At 45.1% G+C, this 26604-nt stretch overlaps 1 protein-coding gene across 1 annotated transcript in view; it reads left to right on the plus strand.

Annotated features, from left to right (window-relative positions):
- Positions 1 to 26604, plus strand: part of slc2a3a (solute carrier family 2 member 3a) — a 106190-nt gene that overhangs the window by 34293 nt on the left and 45293 nt on the right. The window contains exon 3 of the mRNA XM_060904867.1: positions 17824 to 17922. Within this exon, the coding sequence (XP_060760850.1) occupies positions 17824 to 17922 (99 nt within the window). The remainder of the gene's footprint in view (positions 1 to 17823; positions 17923 to 26604) is intronic.

Below are 26604 nucleotides of genomic sequence, written 5' to 3' on the forward strand. Positions count from 1 at the left end.
GCGTTTCGACTACCAAAAACCAGCACGACTCAGCTCGTTTCAGCCCTGCTTAGCCCCTAAAACTCGCACCGTTTTGGAGTGGGACTGAAGCGAGCCAAACCGTGCCGAGTGAGGCTAGGGGCGTGAGCAGACACTCCCCTGTGCACTGATTGGTGAGGAGGAGTGTCCTCACGTGCCCACACACGCCCCGCGAGCGCGCTGGGATCTGTAAACACCGCAAACCCGGAAGAAGAAGAATTACGAATTACGAGAATTTCTGAAGCCTTATACGCCTCGCCTCATCCATACGCTCTTGCCAGTATCTGTTGGCGTTGTCGGTGACAACAAGCCACAGCACCAAGACCAGCAACACTAACGACTCCATGTCCTCCATGTTTATTGTTTACTATTCGGGTCGTGAGACTACTGCTTAAAAGATCACTGAATCAGTGACATACAGAGCATCGTGCACGAGTTCGCGGAGCGCAAGGCTCGTCGTATGCCCTTCAAATAATGCGCGCAGTAGGCTATTGATGTTTTATTATGAGCCATGTACAGTATGTCGCCTAATGTTTTTTTGTTTCTGAGTTACATGTTCGTTTGAAGGACTTAATGTACAAAATAACATAGTTGCACCCCGTAGTGTTGAAATTGGTAAACACAGTGCATTCAGTGAGGTTTGCACCGCCCTCCTTTTATTTCTGACTCTTCCTGTCACCGTTGCAACCTCTGAGCGCTCATTCGTATGCCCTTCAAATAATGTGCGCAGTATAGGCTATTGATGTTTTATTATGAGCCATGTACAGTATCCTAATGTTTTTTGTTTCTGAGTTACATGTTCGTTTGAAGGACTTGATGTACTAAATAACATAGTTGCACCCGGTAGTGTTAAAATTGGTAAACATCGCAGTTGCGGACATTTTGTAGCCTAAAATGATGTTATGATAAGCTTTAATAAAATGCCCGGTCATTTGCCCCGCCCCCGGCCCGGCTCTGACTTGTTCCGCCACTGTCACTGATGTCACTGTTTGCGCTGCTTAACGACATCACGTGACGTCCACCCACTTTCGCTAACTCCACCCAATGTGTCCACCCACTTCCAGCCAGCACGGTTCAGCGCGGTTGTAGTCGAAATGCAACTCCAACAGCCCCGCTCAGCTCGACTCAGCTCGACTCGGCACGGCACGGCTCAGCCGCGTTTGTAGTGGAAAAGCGGCATATGTGTCAGCCCTGTGATGACCTGGCGACTTGTCCAGGGGGTACCCCGCCTTTTGCCCGTAGTCAGCTGGGATAGGCTCCAGCTTGCCTGCGACCCTGTAGAACAGGATAAAGCGGCTAGAGATAATGAGATGAGATGAGATTGTGAGAAATGTCACTCTAACTATGAAAATGGGTTTTGTGTTTTGAAATGTTACTGGGAGTCATGTTCAGTGAAGCCACATTTAAATGAAGAGTGTATGTGCTATTTTTGTTTTCACTATCCTGACATACAATGTTAGCGTAATAATTCAACAATAGAAATAGACAAATTTCTCTATCTATCTCCACTAAAAAAGCTAACATCCTGTCTCAAATTGCATACTTACAGTTAACGTTTGAATTTTAAAAACCTCTTACTGTATGTAGCCTTCAAACCTACTGAAAAGTTTGTTTTGCATACCAGTCTTCTGTGTTTCTAAATTAGCAAATATTTAAGAATGAAAGGCCAGAGTTTTGGATTTGTGACACAGCGGAATGTGTCATGACATGGTGGAAAACACAGTCAGTAGAACAATGATAAATATAAATGTTAAAGAGAAACAGAGCTTGTCAAATCATGCATCAAGTGTAAACCAGGCTCCTCTGCTTTATGTCAGGCCATATCAAATTAGAGCCCTGCGATGACCTGGCGACTTGTCCAGGGTGTACCCCGCCTTTCGCCCGTAGTCAGCTGGGATAGGCTCCAGCTTGCCTGCGACCCTGTAGAAGGATAAAGCGGCTAGAGATAATGAGATGAGATGAGATGAGATGAGATGAGACAATACATCGGGCATATTTTATTCCTTATGTATCTGTAACAACCTTATGAGAGTGGGCAATGAGGAACTGGAGACAGGTGCTGAAATTAAAGTTGTGATTTAATTTTATTTACACACTTCAGTGACTTCTACTACCATGTAGGCACACTATACACACAAACGCACACGACGGGGTGACAGAGCTCTCTCTCCCATTACTGGCTATCTGAAATACACACAAAGACACGTTAATAGACAGCCAGTAATTATACACAGGTGTACCTCGTCACATGTTACCTGCTGGTTCAACCTGACTCCTCGCCGTTCACAGATGACACTTGACCACACCCTCACTGCCACATACCCCCACTGCCTGACTCAGACCAGGGAGCCATCCAGCCTGCAGCTAACAGCCCCCCAGCAGGAGAGGTAAGGGCTGAAGGGCCAGATACCAAGATATCAATGAGTAATCCATGCATTGGCATCCTTCATGCGGTGGAGCCACTGGAGTGGGGCAGAACAGAGGGTGAATGGGCATCCTAGTAGGTAGTACTGGAGAGTGAGGACCAGCCACTTGATAGGCAGACACTCCTTTTTGATGGTGCTGTAATATGACTCTTGCATGGAGAGCTCGCAGTTGATGTGCACCACTAGACTAGACTGAGCAAAAGCCTGCTCGCACAGCTATGTCCCCTGGACCAGATCTGGTGCCCCCTTTTTAGTGAGGTCAGTCAGTGGGCTGGTGACGTCTGAATAGTTAGGCACAAACCGCCTATAATAGCCAGCCCCAGGAACTGCTTCACCCCTTTTTGGTCTTAAGTCTTGGGCAGGCCACAATTGCTGCAGTCTTATCAATTTGGGGACACCCATGACCCAAGTGGAAGCCTAGATACCGTACTTCCACTCATCCAGTTGCACACTTCTTTGGGTTTGCTGTGAGCACCACACACCTTAGCAATCTCAGAACAGCCCTGAGATGTTGTAAATACCGCTGCCAATCATGATTATAAATAATTATGTCATCTAAGTAGGCTGCCGCATACGCATTGTGGGGACGGAGAATTTGGTCCATGCGATACTGAAATGTTGCTGGGGCCCCAAACAATCTGAAAGGAAAGGTGACAAATTTGTGTATACCATATGGAGTAGAAAAGGCCATTTTCTCATGGGATAATGAAATCAAGTGGATCTGCCAATATCCCTTTATTAAATCCAGTGTTGAATAAAAGTTAACCATGCTTAACCAATCAAGCATTTAATCAATGCGAGGCATTGGATATCCATCAAATTTAGATACCGCATTCACTTTCCTATAGTCCACACAGAACCAGACCGATGCATCAGTCTTAGGAACCAAGACCACTGGGCTGCTCCAGTCACTGTGCAAATCCTCAATTACCTCCACCTCAAGCACAGCCTGGAGTTCATCCCGAACCACTTTTATCTTGTGCTCTGGGAGCTGATATGGGCGACTGCACATCACCACCCTTGAGGGAGTCTTGATGTGGTGTTTTATGAGGTCAGTGCGACCAGAGAGGGGCGAGAACACATCGCAGAACTCCTCCTGCAACATGTTAACCTGTGCTCTCTGGGACGGTGAGAAATGGTTTCCACAGGGAACTGGGGTGAATTGGGCCACACTTTTTGGACTTACCTCTGGTCCCAGCTCCGCCCTGTCTGGAATGACTGTTGCCAGAGCCACAGGAGCTTCCTCTCTCCATGGATTTAGGAGATTGAGGTGGTAACATGCGTCATCTCTATCTGGACGTTTGACCTCATAGTCAACTGTCCCAATTCGTCGTGTGACCTCAAAGGGCCCTTGCCACTTGGTGAGTAATTCTGAGCTTGAAGTGGGCGGTAAAATGAGCATTTCTTCTCCCGGTGCAAATTTCCTTAGCTGTGTCCTTAGCTGGAGGGTTTGGCCAATAATTACATTCACTTGGTTGAAAGCGTGCTTCAGAGACTCGTCGTGCGTCTGTTCCAATGAGAAATCCCCTGAGGGATTCCCAAGAACAGGGGTTTCATCAAGAAAAGAAGTATGGGGTGGAGCAATGTTCTGTCCTGTCGCCTTTTCATTTTGAATTGTTGCAAATCAGAAGCGAGCTTTCTGGTACTCCAGCATTGCCGCGATGAGCAGCCAATCAACACCAAGCTTTCATACAGTGTAGCTGATGTGATTGAAAGTCAAGGCCTTAAAGCCGCCGCAAGTACACAACAGGCTTGTAGTACTTGAGTCCAGGCCTCGGACTCGAGTCCAACTTGTACACCTAATTTTAAGGACTGATGACTCGGACTTGGACTCGGATTTTTTCTTTATTTTTTGTAACATGCCATAATAAATTGGCATAATATATTTATATCTACATTAATTTTTTGACTAATTTCATGCAAGAGTGTCACACCTGCGTGCCTTGGCACATGCATCAGATAGCCTCTTGGCTCTCTGAACAGCATGCGCGCTAGAGTCCGCTTGGAGGTTGAGGAGGTCACGTGGCGTTCATTTTTTACCAAAAAACAATGAAATATAAAGTGTTTAAAATATTGTATTGTCATTAAACTTACATATATAATGTGGTAATTAATAATTGAAACTATATTACATTTTTGGGCAATATTTTTTTTATTCCAAGCTTGTTTTTTTAATTAAATGAATAAACATTCACACGAAAGAATGAGCAAATAATAAACTAAATAACTAAGTAAATGTGTTACCTGTGCTGGCTCATTTCACTGTTACTCAAACATACAGTCAGGATTATTTCAACTGTTATCCACAATGCCAAAATTAGATTAGATTAGATTAGATTAGATTAGATTAGATTCACTTTATTGATCCCATATCGGGGAAATTCATGTGTTACAGTAGCAAGAAAATGTCATACAGATAACAAAATAAAACTGAAATAAAAATTAGACAAACGAAAGATTAAATACAGAGGGCTATTTGCATTATCTACCGTGAAAAAGTATAGAAATATTGCCTTATTGAGAGGCTCAGAAAAAATTGCACATTACAGGTAGACTCTGTATAATATATATAAGTATGTATAAAAATAGATTAAGACCTATATTATTGCACATAATAATTGCATTGATGAGAGATGGCAGAGGTAGTAGTGGTGAAGTAGTGCAAATATAACGACATTGGTTATTCGTGCTACATTACAAGTTGTGGGTGTTATACAGTTTAACAGCAGTAGGTATGAATGACCTGCGGTATCTCTCCTTCTTACACCGTGGGTGTAGCAGTCTACTACTAAAAGAGCTGCTTAAGGCCCCCACAGCCTCATGTAGGGGGTGAGAGGGGTTATCCATGATTGATGTCAACTTGGTTAACATCCTCCTCTTACCCACCTCCTCAATGGAGTCCAGAGGACAGTCCAAGACTGAGCCAGCCCTTCTGACCAGTTTATTAAGTTTCTTCCTGTCCCTCTCTGAACTTCCACAGCCCCAGCAGACCACAGCGTAGAAAATCACTGATGCCACCACAGAGTCATAAAAAGTCCTAATCAGTGTCCTGCACACACCAAAAGACCTCAGTCTTCTCAACAGGTGGAGACGACTTTGGCCCTTCTTGTACAGGACATCTGTGTTGTTTGTCCAGTCCAGTTTGTTGTTGAGGTGAACACCCAGGTATTTGCACTCCTCCACGATCTCAATGTCCAAACCCTGGATGTTCACTGGTGCAATTTGAGGAGCCGTCCTTCTGAAATCGATCACCACCTCCTTTGTCTTGCTGGCGTTGATGCGCAGGTGGTTCAGTTCGCACCAGGCGACAAAGTTGGTGATGACCTCTCTGTACTCCAGATTGTCCCCCTCTGACACACGTCCAACGATGGCTGTATCATCTGAGAACTTCTGGAGGTGGCAGCTGTCCATGTTGTAGCTGAAGTCAGATGTGTAAAGTGTAAAGAGGAAAGGAGAGAGCACTGTACCCTGTGGAGCCCCCGTGCTGCAGACTACCACATCAGACACACAGTTGTGGAGCCTCACATAGTGCAGTCTGTTAATGAGGTAGTCGATGATCCATGCAGCCAGGTGGCAGTCGACACGAGCTCCCTCCAGCTTCCCCCTAAGCAGTGATGGCTGGATTGTGCTGAAAGCACTGGAGAAGTCAAAGAACATGACTCTCACAGTGCTCCCAGTGCCCTCCAGGTGTAAAAGTGACTGTAAAATACAGTATAAGTTAAAATACAAGCTGGAGGGGAGGGGAAAAAAGTACATAATAAGAACTATGCAAGAAATAAATGCCTAAAAAACAGTACCTAATAGAATAACAGTAGATATACTGTAAGTTACATAAGGGGAATAGAAAAAGCAAAAACCAGTATCTTGATGGTTAACATTCTAACAGTAGAAATAAGGTAAGTTATGTAAGAAACTAACTTAATTGTGAAAGTAAATATTGCACATGCGTTGGGGAATATATATATATATATATATATATATATATATATATATATATATATATATATATATATATGTGACCGCTCACCGAATCCAGGGACACATGTCGGCCGAAACGAATCTGAGATAATCGCAAAAGAAGCATTTTTTTTTTCCGAAATTTGTGATTTTTGTTTTTTTTCCATCATGTGCAAGTTGAGATCTTGAAGAATGCAATCAGTATTTCAGATAATAGATTGTTTTGTTGGAAAAGCATACATTTTTTGTTGCAAATTGTCTCGTTTTTGTCAGGACTGTAGCCTGCTGGGGGGTGTGGGTAAATTACCATATGGGCCATTCACATGAAGATTTAAAGTCATTTGTTTTTTTTTCCGCGAATCAGCTGTATGATCCGAGTTGAGCGCATGGCTACTTAACCTGCATACAGGCGTGTGATTTCACTATGGAATGAGTTACTAAACAGAGCGCAGAGGACCTGACACACCGCGAAGCAAACAGACACACGGTATTTACATCGGAGATAACCATTTCTAGCAAAAAAAAACGCAACCTCGTTTTCCAGATTGAATGGAATACTTGAATGATCGGATGATACACAGACCGTTCTAGGATTACATTCCATCGGAGGCATTGTTGTGTGCAAGGCACCGTTTCTCTTTCTGATGGGGTAAGTTTATTAATCTAAGGCTGTGTGGTTATTTTTGCATGTAACGGAGAGTGTTGTGGTTTGGTTAAGCCTAGGTCACAACCGGACATACGATTTTTTGGCCGTGTGATTTTTGCCGTTTCCCAAATCGCTGCGTTTTTTTTTTTTGTTCACGGAGAAAGATGCACATTGGCCGTAAGTTTGTCTTGCAACCTGAAAAAAAACGTAAGCGCCTGTAGAGTTTGTTTGACATGACAAAGAACCTCTGCGGTCGGTCTGCGGCTCGAAAATCAGCACATCACACGCGCGCTCTCATGCTTTTCACACGTGCGCTCTCGTGCGTTTCATGCACACGCTCCGTGTGTTTCTTGCGTTTTTTGCGTGTAGACCGGCCGTAGGAGCGTGTACTGTACGGCCGGTTGTGACCGAGGCTTTACATGAAACTAGTGTTGTGTTAGTTGTGTCATCATCGTGCTATCTTTCTTTCTTATGGTGTGAGTAATTTTTCAACCACAAAACGTTAAAGTATACTTTAGGACTTATTTTTGTACTTCATAATTGTGTTGGGCGGCACGGTGGTGTAGTGGTTAGCGCTGTCGCCTCACAGCAAGAAGGTCCTGGGTTCGAGCCCCGGGGCCGGCGAGGGCCTTTCTGTGTGGAGTTTGCATGTTCTCCCCGTGTCCGCGTGGGTTTCCTCCGGGTGCTCCGGTTTCCCCCACAGTCCAAAGACATGCAGGTTAGGTTAACTGGTGACTCTAAATTGACCGTAGGTGTGAGTGTGAATGGTTGTCTGTGTCTATGTGTCAGCCCTGTGATGACCTGGCGACTTGTCCAGGGTGTACCCCGCCTTTCGCCCGTAGTCAGCTGGGATAGGCTCCAGCTTGCCTGCGACCCTGTAGAAGGATAAAGCGGCTAGAGATAATGAGATGAGATGAGATAATTGTGTTGGGCATACTTTGCATGGAAGGAAAATTGACGTGGTGATCTTTGTTTACATGAAAGTGGCATCGTGCTAGTTCGTAGGGGGTAGGGCTTTCCTTAATGTCATGCAAATGAGCACCATTATGTGCCCGCCCTACACCCAGAGTAGCTGAGATGGAAAACTTTGAGGGCGATTTTCTCCCTTTTCTGTTTTAAGAAGTATACACTTTCAAAAGGCCACACATTCTTCAAATATTGTCAGATCTCCACATGGAAGGCATCATTGGAAAGCTTAGAAACTGTACTTTCTGAATCTGTCAATAACTCAAAATGCCCCCGGGCCGACATGTGTCCCTGGATTCTGTGATCTGCCACATATATAAAAGAGGTCAATTCAACCTCCTTAGGTACACACAGATCAAAACTTCTCTCGCACACACACACACACACACACACAATGTTAGAAGTGCAGAAATTTGTCTCATTTATGACACTAAATGATATAATCACTCACCTAATGGAGTTAAATTTGATTAAAATGTGGCGATATCAGTGTGACATTCCGATATCCATACATGATTCCAGACCATATTGAATATATTCATAATGTTTTTGTATATTTATTTCATAATTAACTTGATGTACTTGCAGTGTACAAGAAAAATAATTGAACACCAGCACCAGATTCAACACCAGTTTCCCCCGTTGACTGTGAGAGTCCCTCAGAGGCACATGCGCATTGTATGTATTCGGCTGTGAGCAAGTCGCTCTTTGTTTTGAACGAGTGGTCCAGGCCCCTCATAAATTCAGTGCAAACTAAAGGACTACTTGGGCTACAATGTTGTTTGGGAAAACCATGTTCGCTTGACGATGGATCTTAGGAAGTAATTAAAGACACTCTTGGCTTTATGAGGCTTTTGGGAAACCCACCCCTGGATTGTTTACCTGTCTTTACTTGTATTAATAAACACACCTTCTGCACTTACATCCGTCTCCCAACCATCTCTGACAGAATACTTTGCACTCCCTGACAAAGAGAATGCATGTTCACCTGTTCATACGTCATGTTCAGGAACAAACTACTGTAATGTTAATGGCACTATAACAGCCACTGTCAAATGGTGCAGTTGGAGTCTTGTTCTCGGACTCGACTCGGACTCAACACAAATTTTTTTTTTAATGACTTGGACTTGACTTGGACTTGAACACTGGGGACTCAAGACTGGACGGACTCGAGGTTTAGTGACTTGACTACAACACTGGTACACAAACACAGTAAAACGTGTAAAGGAATGCAAAAATCAGGAAAAAAAGGTCTTGGAAAATAGGAAATCTAATAGCATTGTTGGCTGAGGAACTTTGAAAAGTAACCAGCGCCAGGCTGATCATAGCCAGATTTTGCACTGGGTGCCGGCCCTTAATGAAACCCCTATAGAGAGAGAGGAGGGACGGGGCCCTCTCCATGTCATCATGACATGGGGTTGATGTGGACGGCCCTGGGACTGCCTCTCCAGCTAACATTGCAATGGGTGATGTGCTACTGTAGTACCCACCCACTACTAACTGGTTTATTCATGTTTTAATCCCCGGCCAATCTGTTCCCAGGATAAGTGGATGGGTGAGGTTTAGACTAACCACCACCTCCACACTATACTTTTCTCCCCAAAATTGTATAGTGACGGGCATTAGTGGATATTTGTGAATATCACCATGCACACATCAGACCTTCAGTACTTTTCCCAGTGCCCCGCATTGAATCATGCTTTGATGCATGGAGGTCTGATTACAACCAGAATCCACCAAAGCCTGATGTGTACCCCTTCAAATACTCACAGAGACTCTGTATGTTCCTGCTCGATCAGGGGAAGCCTGTGGTGTATCAGGAATGCAAATCAGTAGCCCTGCCTCCCTGCGGAAGTGCTGATTCTGGGAAGTCCCAGCCTTCCCACTGTGCCAACAGACCTGCCCGGGCTCACTCCCGGTTCTAGTGGGCATGGAAGAGTCCACCTGTGGAGAGAGAGAAGGGATTAATGGCAGCACAGGCAAAGAAGGAGAAGGGAGGGGAGAAACATTAGGACAGACATAAGTGTGGGGAGCAGGTTTCGGAGGAGTTGGCCCCCATTTTTGCGGGGTTGGGTTAGGGGAGGGCCGACAAGAGAGAGAGTGAGAAGGAGAGAGGGGGAGAAAGTGAAAGTGAGTGAAAGAGAGTAAGAGAAGCTGTGGGAGCACCTGCTCCTGGAAATGCCATCAGGTGATCCTCTGCCAGCCGGACCACCTCCTCCAGTGATGCCACATGGTGACACTGGATCCATGTCGAGGTCTCACTTGGGAGTTGGGAACTGCTTCAGCGTCACATGGTCGATGACTTGCTCCACGTTGCACTCGCCTGCCCGTAACCACCATTGGCAAGCGTCTTAGAACTGCTGCACGAACACAAATGGGCAGGCGATTTCACTGTAGGCCAGCGCATGGAACCGCTGGCGATGTTCTTCTGGGCTGTGGCTGACTCATTGCAGTTTAGCCTGCTTCAGGTCCGTGTACCCCAGCATGCTGGTGGCCAGGAGCTGCGGAGCCATGAGTTGTGCTTCCCCCGACAGGAGCAGCAGTAGGCGCACTCCCCACTGCAAAGTTGGGCACAAGCTTGCCTCTGTGATATGCTCAAACAGCTTGAGGAAGGCTTCTGTGTTGTCCTGTGGCCCCATCATGACCAGCTGCACAGGAACACTGGCCGCAGGAGTGACCACTAGAGTATCCACTGACTGGACCAAGCTCCGAATCATCTGTTGGTCCTTCGCCTGGGCTTCACACAGGGCCTGGAAGTGTTGCTCCTGCTCACTGGACAGTTCAAGCAGCTCTTGGTACTGATGTTGGAGGTCAGTAGTGAGGGTCTGGAGGAGCTCCTTGACTGGTTTGGACTCCATGGCGGCATTTGTTCCTCGTCTCAGGTTTTGGCACCAGTGTAACAACCTTATGAGAGTGAGCAATGAGGAACTGGAGGCAGGCGCTGCAATCCAAGGTGTGATTTAAGTTTATTTACACTTTTCAGTGACTTCTACTACTGTGTAGGCACACTATACACACAAAAGCACACGACAGGGTGACATAGCTCTCTCTCTCTCTTGCTCTCTCTCTCATTACTGGCTATCTGAAAGATACACAGAGACACATGTTAATAGACAGCCAGTAATTAGACACAGGTGTACCTCATAACATGTTACCTGCTGGTTCAACCTGACTCCTCACCATTCACAGATGACACTCGACCACACCCTTGCTGCCACAGTATCATTCAGAGCTGGATGGATGTGACAGTGGAAGGAGATGTGGCCATTCTGTTTTAAAGTAATTACCTCCACCAACATAACTCAAAAAGTAGTGAACTGATTTTGATGAAATTCTGAGGAAAGGTGAGCCACTAGCCAAGGAACAATTGATTAGATTTTGATGCAAATCTGAATATGTGGCTTGGTGGAGGTATGCACTCTACCAAGTGCCCTTCGAATTTATAAATGCATTTTACAGTCAGCTCCAGAATTAGTACCCATGGTAAGGATGCTTAGTCTAATCTCACACTGAAAATATGTGAGAAATTTAACCTCTAGTTGAAGTAAATATATTTTAAGAAATAATCCCTTATCAGTAATATTTTAATGAAATCACATGTCACAACTATTCTGCATTTAGTATTAGTAGTCTTCTCCTATTATGCTTAATAGTATTGGAGAATACACACCAGGTTCCTTTGTATTGACTCTCCTCTTCAGCTCACTCCACAGGTATTCAAAGCTGTTTAAGTCAAGGGTCAGAACATTGATTCTGCAGTCGCTGAACCATTTTTGTGTGGCTTTTCACATATGTTTTGGGTGGACGATTCAGCCATGACCAAGCTGTATCTTTTTATCCCCCCGGCATATAATGCAGGGGGATATAGCTATCGCTCTGTCTGTCTGTCCATCTGTAAACATTAGTTTCTGGGGCATAACTCAAAAACTATTAGGAATTTTTCATGAAACCTGACAGTTATGTTAAGTGACTAGAGAAGTTGTGCCTTTTGACATTTTGGGATTTCTGTGATTTTAATTTTTTTCTGTATTTCCATGGCAACCAATTCAACTTAGGAAAATTTGGAGTGGGGTTTCATGTGGGGGCCGAGGAGATACACTACCGTTCAAAAGTTTGGGGTCACTTTGAAATTTCCTTATTTTTGAAAGAAAAGCGCTGTTCTTTTCAATGAAGATCACTTTAAACTAATCAGAAATACACTCTATACATTGCTAATGTGGTAAATGACTATTCTAGCTAAATTCTATTAAATGTCTGGTTTTTGGTGCAATATCTGCATAGGTGTATAGAGGCCCATTTCCAGCAACTATCACTCCAGTGTTCTAATGGTACAATGTGTTTGCTCATTGCCTCAGAAGGCTAATGGATGATTAGAAAACCCTTGTACAATCATGTTAGCACAGCTGAAAACAGTTTAGCTCTTTAGAGAAGCTATAAAACTGACCTTCCTTTGAGCAGATTGAGTTTCTGGAGCATCACATTTGTGGGGTCGATTAAATGCCCAAAATGGCCAGAAAAATGTTTTGACTATATTTTCTATTCATTTTACAACTTATGGTGGTAAATAAAAGTGTGACTTTTCATGGAAAACACAGAATTGTCTGGGTGACCCCAAACTTTTGAACGGTAGTGTATGTCATCTCCTGATGACTCTTGTTTCTAGGAATATCGGTATCAGCCGATATTCCCCTTGTTGACTACCATCAGCCTATTGGTAAATAAGATTGAATTCGCCGATGTCAGTCACTGATGTTCTGGTTATTTTTGGTTGGACGGTCAGACTCAGACAGTAGTTCAACCGTAGTGACATACAGATAGAACTGGCTGCACACGGCACAAGGCAAAAGGTGCCGAGCGCACCTGTGGCTTGTTTTCAAAGTGAGCGAAAAATCGTGGCCGTGTGGGAGTATTTCACCGTCTCTGAGACAAATCCACGATATGCAATTTGTAAGACATGTTTGAGTGACATTTCAAAAGGATGTGCTATATCTAATAATTTTAACACATCAAATCTCATCAACCATCTGAAAAACAGATATGAGTAGGAATACAACAATTACCTGAACATGGGTAAAAATGGAGAGATGAACTGGACAGGAAAAGGGAACAAACCATCACCAGCAAGACTCAGTCCTTGATTAGCACAGCATTTGAGAAAGGGAAAAAATTTCCTCGGACAGTGCCAAAGCTAAAGAGATTACTAAAAAAGTGATGGAATTCATCACATTAGATGATCAGCCTTTCTCCGTAGTGGAGGACATGGGATTTAGAGGCCTGATGGAGTATATGGAGCCCCACTACACACTGCCCAGCCACCGTCATTTTGCCAACATCTGTCTCCCTGAAATCTACAATGCTGTGGCCATACGCATTCATGAACTACTGGCTTGTAACGTCCCTGCCATCAGTTTTACAACTGATATTTTGAGTTTGGATGTTAGCCCAGTGAGCATGCTTAGCCTCATGGCACAGTGGATTGACAAGGATTTTAAACTGATAAAAGTGGTGCTACACTCCTAGGAGTTCACGGGCTCCCACTCTGCACCTGTCATCTCAGAGGCATTTAAGAAAATGTTTGAAACATGGAAAATAGAGAAATCTAAAGTGCATGCTCTTGTGAGAGATAATACCAGAAATATTGCAAAAGTTATGATGGACAGTGGTCTGGTTACTTTTGGCTGCATGGCTCACACTCTGCAGCTGACTGTCCAGGATGGCGCAGCATCTCGGATGTTGTGGAAATAAGCCAAAAGATAGTTGGTCACTTTAAACACTCACCCCTTGCTTAATCCTGCCTACAGGCAGTGCAGATCCAGTTGGGGATGAAACTAAAAAGGCTACAGCAAGATGTGGCTACTTGGTGGAATAGTACATTCTACATGATGCAGAGCCTTCTCGAACAAAAGCATGCACTTGCTACCGTACATGTGCTAAAGACTATGACCTCCCCGCAACCCTTACTGCACACCAGTGGGGATTGGTTGAAAACTTTATCACTCTTCTCTCCCTGTTTGAACAATTGATAAGAGAAGTCAGCTCATCGGAGGCATCAGCTGCTGACATGATCCCCTTGGTGAGAGCCCTGAGACATCTTTTGAGCAAGGAGACCAATACAGACCATGGTGTGAAAACAACAAAAATCACATTATTGGAGGCTATAAACAAGGGATTTGATCAAATAGAGTTTGATCCAATTTTCTCCATTGCAACCTCACTGGACCCCAGATATAAGGACCGCTACTTTGATGACGATGTTAAACAACATACACGAGCAGTGCTTGACACGCAACTTATGGATTGGCCTGCTGCTGGTGTTGGAGATGGTAGAGAGAGCAAGTGGGCTCACACAGACCTGGCACAGTCCACTCTGCACTCTGTTTGAGGAGGTTCTGGAGGAAAATGGACCAGAAGTGCCAAGGATGAAGGCATTACAGCAACTGGATGCTTACTTTGCAGAGCCTCCCATTCCCAGAAATTATAGTACACTTGGATATTGGAGAAACAATCACCTGTATTTTCCAGCACTGGCACAAATAGCACGCAAATACTTGAGTGCTCCATGCAGCAGTATGGACAGTGAGTAGCCATTCAGCTCTGCACTGTAAACCCGAATAAGTTGAGTTTACTTAAAAAAATTGAGGAAAGTGGTTGCCTTAAAAAAAATAAGTAATTATTAATGATTGAATTGAGTACCTTAAACTTACAATCTTCTGGTAAGTTTAAGGTACTCAATTCAATCATTAATAATTACTTATTTTTTTAAGGCAACCACTTTCCTCAATTTTTTTAAGTAAACTCAACTTATTCGGGTTTACAGTGTGTGTCTTACATCTTGGATGAAGAGAGAAACAGACTGAGCTGCAACAAGGAAGAGATGCTTATCTTTGTAAAGAAAAACATGCATCTCACTATGAAATAGACTATGAGGTAATGGTGATTTTCTTTTCTTTTTTTAAATTATGGGAGTTTTTCCCAAGAGGACAACTATTGTTTTGTGAAGAGGCCCATGTTCAACCCTGTGTTCCAGCCTACTTTATGTTTGTGCTGTTTTTTGAGCGGCACGGTGGTGTAGTGGTTAGTACTGTCGCCTCACAGCAAGAAGGTTCTTGGTTCAAGCTCAGCAGCCAAGGGGGGCCTTTCTGTGTGGAGTTTGCATGTTCTCCCCAGGTCTGCCTAGGTTTCCTCCAGGTGCTCCAGTTTCCCTCACAATTCAAAGACATGCAGTTAGGTTAACATGGGGCAGCCATGACCTGAGGTTGGGCTGAAGTGCCCTTGAGCAAGGCACCTAACCCCCAACTGCTCCCTGGGTGCTATAGCATAGCTGCCCACTGCTCTGGATATGTGTGTGCTCATTGCTCACTTGTGTGTGCATGTGTGTGTTCACTGCTTCAGATGGGTTAGATACAGAAGTTAAATTTAGCTGTGTGCTAAGGTCTGTGCTTGAGTGTATGTGTGACAAATAAAGGCTGCTTGGCTTGGCTTCTTAATAGACACAAGAATGTTTGTATTCTGTATGAAAAACACAAACTGTAAAAGAGCCCTATTTATCTGACTTATTACTATTTTTAAATTATATTTTATTTTTCTTTTCTAGTCACTTTTACATTTATTTTGAATTCATGTTTCACCAAAAGGATGTTTTTGTTGGGCTATGGAAGTACAGAAAATTCTTCTTATTAAGTAGGTAATGTATAACAGGCTAAAGGGATTTTGAAGCAGTTTTCCAAAAGAATTTCTTGCTAAAGAAGATTATTAAATATTGTTTTCATGAAATTGTACAACTAAGTATGTGCTCATTCTAAGATAGTGTAATGATGGGCTGAATTGCTTTAAAACAATTCAGTTATTTTTTAAAAATAATTATTTCTTTGTTTCCCTGTGGAATAAATAACAACAAAACATAATAACACCACCAAAAAAAAAAAAAAATCAGTATTGGTATATATCAGTTGTCGGCCAAATTCTTATTTTAAAAATTGGTATCGGTCTAGAATTTCACAATTGGTGAATCCCTAATTTTTTCAATGATGACATCTCATCTCATCTCATTATCTCTAGCCGCTTTATCCTTCTACAGGGTCGCAGGCAAGCTGGAGCCTATCCCAGCTGACTGTGGGCGAAAGGCGGGGTACACCCTGGACAAGTCTCCAGGTCATCACAGGGCTGATACATAGACACAGACAACCATTCACATTCACGATCAATTTAGAGTCACCAGTTAACCTAACCTGCATGTCTTTGGACTGCGGGGGAAACCGGAGCACCTGGAGGAAACCCACGCGGACAACATGCAAACTCTGCACAGAAAGGCCCTTGTCGGCCACGGGGCTTGAACCTGGGCCTTCTTGCTGTGAGGCAACAGCGCTAACCAGTACACCACCGTGCCGCCCCCCACAAATGCATTTTCATTAAATTTTCTACCCATCTTTACCAATAATTCTGGAGGTGGCAAATTTATCCTCTATACACTTCAACTGGCACAAATTATTCACATTTAAAATGTGAGGCAAAGGTGAATATAAAGTCATAAACTCAGAGTTTTGGCAGCCTTAGGATCATGTGATTCAGTGGATTTTGTTCCCACAGCACTACAATATCCTAATGCCCTTGATCAGGGTTTCTTAAACCATTTTGCAGCAAGAGATGTAAAATTTTACCTGTAAAACAAACTTGCAGACCCTCAGCACAGATTTATTTTTTATGAATTTAGCCCAACTGTTTGAATATACGACTCATTGTTTAAATATGTAAAATAATATTTTGTCTATTTTTGGAGCCACAGAGTTGTTTTTTAATTAAAAAACTCTTTTTATTAAAAAAACCCACATTTTTATTAAAATTGTCATTACATTCAGAGTCACCTTATTTATAGGCATACTTACACTGATCAGCCATAACATTATGACCACTGAGAGATGAAGTGAATAACATTGATTATCTCTTTGCAGAAGAGAAAAGTTAATGCTGACACCTTTCTGTTTTAGCCAGCATTAACTTTTTCTTCAGTTTGTGCTACAGCAGCTTTTCTGTGGGATTGGACTCTATGGGATAGCCTTCATGCCCCATGCGAGTCAATGAGCCTTGGCCGCCCCTGACCCTGTCACCAGTTGTTCTTCCTTAGACCATTTTTGGCAGGTACTAACCACTGCATGCCAGGAACACCCCACAAGATGTGCCATTTTGGAGATGCTCAGACCCAGTTATCTAGCCCTCACAGTTTGGCCCTTGTCAAAGTCACTCAGGTCCTTACGCTTGCCCATTTTTCCTGCTTCCAACACATCAACTTCAAGAACTGACTATTCTCTTGCTGCCTAGTATATCCCACCCTTTGACAGGTGCCATTGTAATGAGATAATATTATTCACTTCACCTGTTAATGGTCATAATGTTATGGCTGACTGGTTTATTTCTATATACTTGAGCTACTGAAGTTTGGAATAAATTCATTCAATTCAAGTGGCAACTCAAATAGACTGTTATCTAACAATAAATAGAATTTAACAATAGAATTTAACAATAAATTGAATAGATAGAAAATTGTGGATCCTCTAGCTATGTTTCATAGACCCTTGGGGGTCCACCCTCAACCTCCCTTAGAGGACCATGGCCCTAGATATCTGGATTCAGCAGAAACATTTAGCACAGTCTCTGTACTTCTAAAAATGCCATGATCCATGACTGAGTCAGTTTTGGGTTAATGTTTTTGCTTGAGTTTAAGGATTTGTAATGTATTTACAAGCCTGTAGCACTGCACTGCCAACAAGGCAAGAGTTACTTTTTTTTTAACTTCTTCCTTTTTCTCGTCCATAGAATCAAGTGACATGCTATCTTCTGTTCTCTCTGTCCACGGCTGTTATTGGCTCCCTGCAGTTCGGCTACAATACAGGGGTCATCAATGCACCTGAGCAGGTAAAATTTATGTGTAAGAGATCATTTCAGTATTTTACACTATTCAGTGTTTAAGACTATGTCAAGATAAATGTCTATTTTAAGTCCATCAAAATGCATTTCCTACCCTTTCAGACAATTCAGACAATTGTCCTTTTTGACAGATGTAGGAAAAGGGTTATGAAAAATCACATGCAATTATGACATATTTTATGTCTCTATATTCATTAAATATAATTAATGTGTTATAAGATATTAAACAGTGAACGTGTCCTCTAAGGGATATTGTAATGGATCAGAGGAAGAGTCAGGAAGTGTATCCATGTGCAGAAGTGTTTATTTACAAAAATCATGCAAGCAAAGATGAAGGTGCTCAAGCTCAGCATTGATAAACAGGCAAGGCAAGGATAAACAAAGTGTAATTTGGCCAGAGGGCAATCCAAAGAATGAAGGTGAATAGATGCAGGAAGTGATTTGTGGCGATGTGACAACAGGTGACCATGTAAAGTCAATGAAAGTCAGTGACATCACGATGACAGGCACAATACCCATCAGCAACAAGAAATGTGTTTGGGGGGGGTTATGGAGTTAAACTGGTCTCAACTTTGAGGTGACACAATTGAGGTAACTACTAATAGGTGCGAAAGGATGCCGTTGACTGACAGATGACACGAACACTGAGTTCCCCAAAACATTTATTGTAAGGAGACTGTGGCAGCGGGGGCGTGGCCAAGTAGCAGTCTGTGAATGGAGGGTGGGGTCGGGGAAGGTAAATGGCTAAGTCATTCCACCTGCTGTCAGTTAATGTGTGTGTGTTTGTTACAGGGACAGAGCATAAAAGGAGGGAGAGAGCAGAGAAAAGGGGCTCGCTCCCGACCACAACGCATGTGTGCGTGTTAAGTGAGTGAGTGCTGAAAAGCTGAAATAAGTGAAATAAAGTGTTTGTGTGGGACCAACAACTCTTGCCTGCCGTGCTTCTGTGCTCCACCCACATCAGGAACTGCTACAGTGGTGCCGAAACCCAGAAGCACAGAAGGGAACCACCCCATGGAGTCCTCCCCATTCGAAGAGCTCGTCCTTGCCCTTGCTACCACCCAGCAGAACCAGCATCAAGCGCTGATTGCCCTCCGAAAGGAACAAGAGCAATGCTTCAAAGCCTTGATGCTGGCCCAGCAGGAAGATTGCCAGGCGTTCCGGCACCTGCTTGCGTCAGCAGGGGCGTCGACCACCGCAGCCAGCACCCTTACGAAGATGGGCCCGCAGAACAATCCAGAAGCATTCCTCACCCTCCTTGAGCAAGCAGCCGAGGTATGGGGGTGGCCGGTGGAGCAGCTCGCAGCGCGCCTCCTCCCGCTCCTGACTGGTGAGGCGCAGCTCGCAGTGCAGTAGCTCCCTGCTGACAGCCGACTGGTGTATACTGACCTGAGGAAAGCCATCCTGCAGCAGGTCGGCCGCTCCTCGGAACAACATCGCCAGCGCTTCCGGATGCTGGCATTGGAGGAGGTCGGCCGGCTGTTTGCATTCGGCCAGCAACTCTGGGCCGCCTGTCGGTGGTGGCTGAGGGTGGAAGACCGCAACGCAGACAAGATCATCAATCTGGTGGCACTGGAACAGTTTATATCTCGACTTCTGGAAGGAACAGTGGAATGGTTCCAGTGTCATCGCCTGGTGTCGCTGGAACGAGCCATCGAGCTGGTGGAGGACCATCTGGAGGCGGCTCTAACGGCAGGCAGACGAGGCGGCTCCCCTCACTTCTCTTCATGCTCCCTCTTCCCCCCCGTCTCTCGTCCCCCTCCCCACCCCGTTCCCCTGCCGCGGAGGCAGCGGCCAGCTCCTCCCCAACCGGCCCGTCACACCTGTGGTGTCCTCCCATCTCCCTCTTCCATGTCTGTGTTGTTTCCTCCTCAGTTGAGTGACACCCATAACACCAGTGCAGAGGGAAAACCTGGGCTGGTGTGCTGGCGCGGCAGGGAATCAGCGCATCTCCAGAGTTGGAGTGCCGCAAGGGAGGTGGAAGCTGTAATTCGGAACCCCAATGTGCCAGAAACCGCCCCCGATTGGGCCAGAACGTATCGCATACCGGTAAGTGTTCAAGGGGATACATATCACCCTTTGCTGGATTCCGGTTGTAATCAGACCTCAATTCACCAACGTCTGCTGCAAGGTGCGGCATTGGGGAGAGCGCAAGCAGTGAAAGTGTTGTGCGTGCACAGGGATATTCACAATTATCCCTTAGTGTCTGTCTGTATTCTATTCCGGGGCCAAATGCATAAAGGCAGCGGTTAGTCCTTGTCTCACCCACTTGTTGATTTTGGGTACTGATTGGCCAGGGTTTAAAAAGCTGATGGAACATTTAACACGTAGTGGGTCCTGCACTAATAGGTCATGGGAAGATCCCGGTGTGGCATTGACTGGAGAAGCTGTCACAGAGCCGTCTACATCAACACTGCGTCATAGTGAGGAGCAGCCTACTCCTCCTCCCTCTCTCGGGGATTCCCTTGGGGATTTCCCATTAGAGCAGTCGCAAGACGAGACTCTGTGGCATGCATTTGACCAAGTGAGAGTAATCGATGGTCAAACTCTCCAGCCAAGCACGACACCGAGCTTCCCTTATTTTGTTATTATTAAAGATGGATTGTACCGAGTGACGCAGGACACTCAAACTAGTGAACAAATAACCCAATTATTAATCCCAAAGAGCCGTAGGGAACTCGTATTCCATGTGGCTCACTTTAATCCCATGGCTGGACACTTAGGGCAAGATAAAACACTAGCCCGAATAATGGCCCGATTCTATTGGCCAGGGATTCACGGGGATGTCTGTCGGTGGTGTGCGGCGTGCCACGAATGCCAATTAGTAAATCCCATGGCCACTCCAAAATGCCGTTGCGCCCTCTTCCTCTAATTGAGATCCCATTTGAGCAAATTGGGATGGATCTCGTCAGGCCATTTGTTCAGTCAGCACGGGGATATCACTTTATTTTAGTTCTGGTGGACTATGCAACGCAATATCCGGAAGCAGTGCCTCTCTGCAATATCTCAGCATGCAGTATTGCGGAAGCGCTCTTCCACCTTATCTCCCGGGTCGGGATTCCAAAAGAAGTCCTGACAGACCAAGGCACTTCATTTATGTCACGTACACTGCATAAACTGTATTGGTTATTGGGTATTAAGTCTATCTGCACCAGTGTCTATCACCCAAAAACGGATGGCTTAGTAGAGTGATTTAACCAAACACTCAAGAACATAATCCGGAAAGTCATAAGTGAAGATGCACGTAATTGGGATAAGTGGCTCGAGCCCCTGTTATTCGCAGTATGAGAGGTCCCGCAAGCCTCCACGGGGTTTTCTCCATTTTAATTATTACTGTATATGGGCGTAAGCTGCGTGGCATTCTGGACATGCTACAGGAAAATAGGGACCTTTACCTAGCAAAAATGAAATCCAGTACGTTCTTGACCTGCGCTCAAAACTTCACAACCTCACGCACCTAACCCAGGAGAATTTGCGGGAGGCACAAGAACATCAAATTCGGCTGTATGACAGAAGCACGCACCTTAGAGAGTTCACACCGGGAGACAACGTACTCGTATTATTGCCCACGTCGAGCTCCAAATTAATCGCCAAGTGGCAAGGACCCTTCAAGGTCACACGGCAAGTCAGGGACGTCAACTATGAGGTGAGGTGAACGGATAGGGACGGGGCATTGCAAATCTACCACCTCAACCTTTTAAAACACTGGAATGAGGGGGTCTCCGTGGCGTGGGCGTCGGTAGTCCCGGAGAAGGCAGAGCTGCGGCCGGAGGTGAAAAAGATAACATCTCGGACCACTCCGGTCCCTTGTGGAGACCACCTCTCACCGACCCAACTCACAGAAGTGGCCAAGTTGCAAAAGGAATTTTCCGACGTGTTCTCGCCCCGTCCTGGTCGCACCCACCTCATAGAACACCACATCGAAACGCCCCCAGGGATGGTAGTGCGTAGCCGCCCTTACCGCTTGACCGAACACAAGAAAAAGTTGGTTTGGGACGAACTCAAGGCCATGCTTGAAATGGGCATAATCGAGGAGTCCTACAGTGACTGGAGCAACCCAGTGGTCCTGGTTCCCAAGACCGATGGGTCGGTCTGGGTCTGTGTGAACTATAGAAAGGTCAACGCAGTGTCTAAATTTGACGCACACCCAATGCCTTGCATTGATGAGTTGCCCGATTGGTTAGGCACTGCTCGCTTTTATTCGACACTGGATCTAACAAAGGGATATTGGCAGATCCCCTTGACTCCTCTATCCTGAGAGAAAACGGCCTTTTCCACAACGTTTGGTTTACACCAATTTGTCACACTCCCTTTTGAGTTTTTGGGGTGCCCGCTACGTTCCAGCGGCTTATGGACAGGGTCCTCCGCCCTCATGCTGCCTATGCGGCTGCCTATCTGGACGATATAATAATCTACAGCCATGATTGGCCGCGGCACTTGGAACACCTGACGGCTGTTCTAAAGTCGCTGAGGCGAGCAAGCCTCACAGCTAACCCGAAAAAGTGTGCAATTGGACGGGTGGAAGTACGGTATCTGGGGTTCCACTTGGGTCATGGGCAGGTGCGTCCCCAAATTAACAAGACTGCAGCGATTGCGGCCTGCCCAAGGCCTAAGACCAAAAAGGAGGTGAGACGGTTCTTGGGGCTGGTTGGCTATTATCATAGGTTTCTGCCTAATTATTAGGACATCACCAGCTCGCTAACCGATCTCACAAAAAAGGAGGCTCCAGATTTGGTCCAGTGGACGGAGCAGTGCCAACAGGCGTTCTCTGAGGTAAAAGCTGCACTGTGTGGGGGGCCACTTTTACACTCCCCTGACTTCTCTCTCCCCTTTATTTTGCAGACTGATGCATTAGACAGAGGGCTGGGGGCTGTTTTGTCCCAGGCGGTGGAGGGCGAGGAGTGCCCCCTGCTGTACATCAGCCAGAAACTGTCGATGCATGAAAGCAAATACAGCACAATTGAGAAGGAGTGTCTTGTCATCAAGTGGGCGATCCTCGGCCTCCAATACTACCTGCTGGGGCACCCTTTCACTCTCTGTTTGGACCATGCGCCCCTCCAGTGGCTCCACCGCATGAAGGATGCCAATGCACGGATCACCCGTTGGTGTCTCGCCTCCAGCCATTTAAATTTGAGGTGATCCACAGGCCGGGGGCACAGATGGTGGTGGCAAACTTCTTGTCCCGTCAGGGAGGGAGTCAGCTTCAGGCCAGACGGCTCCCCGGCCTGACTTGGGTGGTGGGGGTATGTAGTAGTGGGGGCGTGGCCAAGCGGCAGTCTGTGAATGGAGGGCGGGATCGGGGAAGGTAACTGGCTAAGTCATTCCACCTGCTGTCAGTTAATGTGTATGTGTGTGTGTGTGTGTGTGTGTTTTTGTTACAGGGACGGAGCATAAAAGGAGGAAGAGAGCAGAGAAAAGAGGCTCCCTCCTGACCACAACGCATGTGTGCATGTTGAGTGAGTGCTGAAAAGCTAAAATAAGTGAAATAAAGTGTTTGTATGGGACCAACAATTCTCGCCTGCCGTGCTTCTGTGCTCCACCCACATCAGGAACTGCTACAGAGACAGTGACTACGTTTACATGCACATCCAAATCGAGCTGCTGTCGGTAATCGAGCTGAAGGTCCCAGCAGGGTGCCAGAGAAATCCAATCCTACATGCACAGTGTTTAAATCGAGCTATTGTTATGAGGTGCATTGTGCACCCGAGCCACAGGTGGCGCTACACGCCCCATCGTGTTAGTACACTTCCAGTTGTCGTCATGAAGAAGAGCTATTCAAGAGTATAAACAAAGTGACTACAGGCGGAAATTAGCATGCACTGCTATAACCTGGTACAGACATCTGTCCTGACCACAAGGATAATGTTTAATTTGTGCACTGGCCCTTTTAAAAATAAAATAAACTCTAAACTCTAAGAAGAGTGTTTGTAGTTTGTATGTACGAACAGAAGTGTTCCTATTAAAGTGGGCGGCTAAGGTGAAGTGTCATGCCGACCGAGGCTGTTTTTTCGACACAATTCACAGCTATGCAACAGCTGTACAGATGTATTTGGTGATACAGTAAGTGAGCTAAATTTTAACAGTGCAAACAATGCCACAAAAAGAAAAGATTCATGCCGTTGTCATGATTCGTTGTCATGCCGACCGAGGCTGTTGTGTTTCCCTTGTGGTCTTGTCACTTCCGGAAGGGGCAGTGCTGAAGTAAGTAGCTCGAATACGTAGCTCAATAGGGTATACATGCACTAAGTAGCTCGGCAGAAATCGCATAATCTAGGTCGTGTAGCTCGATTCCAAGAAATCAAGTTCGGTTCAATTTCAGCCGAATTAAGGTGTATACATGGCATTTTGAACTTCGATTTCAGTCGAGCAACGGCAGAAATTCGATTCTCTCTATGTGCATGTAAACGTAGTGACTGTCCACAACTTTGGTTCCTGTGTCAAAATGATGTAAAAGAGTAATGAAATCACTTAGCTGTATGGTGTAATTTATAGGAACTGATCTCTTGCTGGAATGTGATTAATATATTTATAGGGCCAAGACTTCTGATTTGTTATTTGGTAAAGCCTTTAGCCAGTCATTTACTTTATAAATATTTATCTGATTTTTAATAGAAAGAATCAGTGATATACCCAGTCATTCTACTCACTAAATATCTCAACAGTTATCAAAGTAGCAGCGTTACAGAAACCAGAAAAAAAAATTATGGCTTTGATCTATAAACTGTGCTGTCTGTGGACTAAAAGAAATTAAATGTGGATGAATTGTCACTGTTGAAGCGGAGCTCTCTTCGTATGCATACATAAGTGATATGTTTGGTCTTGTAGAGAACTAGCCAGCTACTGCTTGTTTCACTCAAACATTTGGGGTAGGAAATACACAAGAGGGTTACATCCACAACTAGGCCCTGGAATGACGACAAGCAAATTGCTTTATATGTAGATAGCCCTAACGACAAACATTCAGTAACAAAGTGATGGGCAATGAGTAAGGCCAAGTTTACATTAGACCGTATCTGTCTCGTTTTCTTCGCGGATGCACTGTCCGTTTATATTAAAATGCCTGGAAACGCCGGGAAACGGGAATCCGCCAGGGTCCACGTATTCAATCCAGATCATGTCTGGTCCGGTGCTGTGTAAACATTGAGAATACGTGGATACGCTGTGCTGAGCTCTAGCTGACGTCGTCATTGGACAACGTCACTGTGACATCCACCTTCCTGATTCGCTGGCGTTGGGATCACACACACAGCGGCTCAGTCCCGAATCACTGCTCGTGCGCTTCACTCGCGCGCTCTGTGAGCTGCGCAGGGCCGGAGTGCGCACCCTCCAGAGGGCACTCGCTGTTCAGGGTGGAGTGATTTGGAGCGCAGGAGGAAGCGCTGAGCTGCACTGAGGTTTATTTACACATTTCAACCTCCTTCAGGCGCTTAAACTCAGTGAGAACATGAACATCACAGCCAGGTGTGTTTATCTGCTGGAGAAGGTGTTCGCTTGCTATCCTTCCACTTGCAAGTGGTGAGTGACTTGCGCATGCCCGATATGCACTGGGATCATGTGACGTGCCGTCTAATTAGTCATGTGATTAGCATATCCGTGTATTGGCGTTGCTGTGTGCACGCAAATCGTGTATTGGCGTTGCTGTGTGCACGCGAATCGTTTTAAAAACGTTAATCTGATGATCCGCTGATTCAAAATAATGTAAACAGGGCCTAAATCGCTTTCTGTGTGTGTGTGTGTGTGTGTGTGTGTGTGTGTGTGTGTGCCCCTTAAACCTTGAGAATATGCAAGGGTGACATACAGGATAAACATTTATATTTATGGCATTTGGCAGATACACTTATTCATAGCAACTGTGCTTTGTAGTCTCTATCAAAATAATTCTGGCAGCAAGAATATAACACTCTCTGAACTTATACAATGGTTGGCAAGACTTTGCAAACACTATTGAATGTGACCACTATTTATGAATAAATGACTAGAAGACAGCACTAGTTTGAGCAGAGATACATGGAAAAAGGGTGCAGTGTTTGATACAATTACCTACAGTGGAGGTAATTGTAAATAATTATGAAACTGGATTGATTTAATTATTACAGGTGGATCAATGAATCTTAAAATTATGTTGTCTGATGGACATCACAGATGACGTTTATAATGTGGGTAGTGGCACTAAACGACAGGCTTTGGGAAACCTATTAGTAATTGTAAGTAGGTATTCAATCCTTTTAATAAAGGTAAATCAGTTATGTAGTCCAGCAGTTTTGGGACCAGAGGCATTGTGGCACTAGGAATGTTACTAACAGTCATGTGAGCAGATGGCAAGAGGTCCTGGTTTGTGCACATTTAGCAAGCCCTATGTAACCGTTCCTGATTTGGGTGGAGCACAGAAGCATGGCAGGCGAGAGTTGATGTTCACATACACACTCTTTATTGTCCTTATTTTAGCTTTTCAGCTGCATGCACTCACTCACTCATACCGTCACACACACACACACACACACACACACACACACACACACACACACACACACACACACACACACGTGTTGTGGTCGGGGAGGGACTCTTCTCTGCTCTCCCCCTCCTTTTATGCTCCATCCCAGTAACAAACACACACACACAAGGTGTAATGACTTAGCCACTTACCTTCCCCGACCCCACCTTCCATTC

Source organism: Neoarius graeffei, chromosome 22, assembly GCF_027579695.1.
Source record: "Neoarius graeffei isolate fNeoGra1 chromosome 22, fNeoGra1.pri, whole genome shotgun sequence".
Lineage (NCBI taxonomy): Eukaryota > Metazoa > Chordata > Actinopteri > Siluriformes > Ariidae > Neoarius > Neoarius graeffei.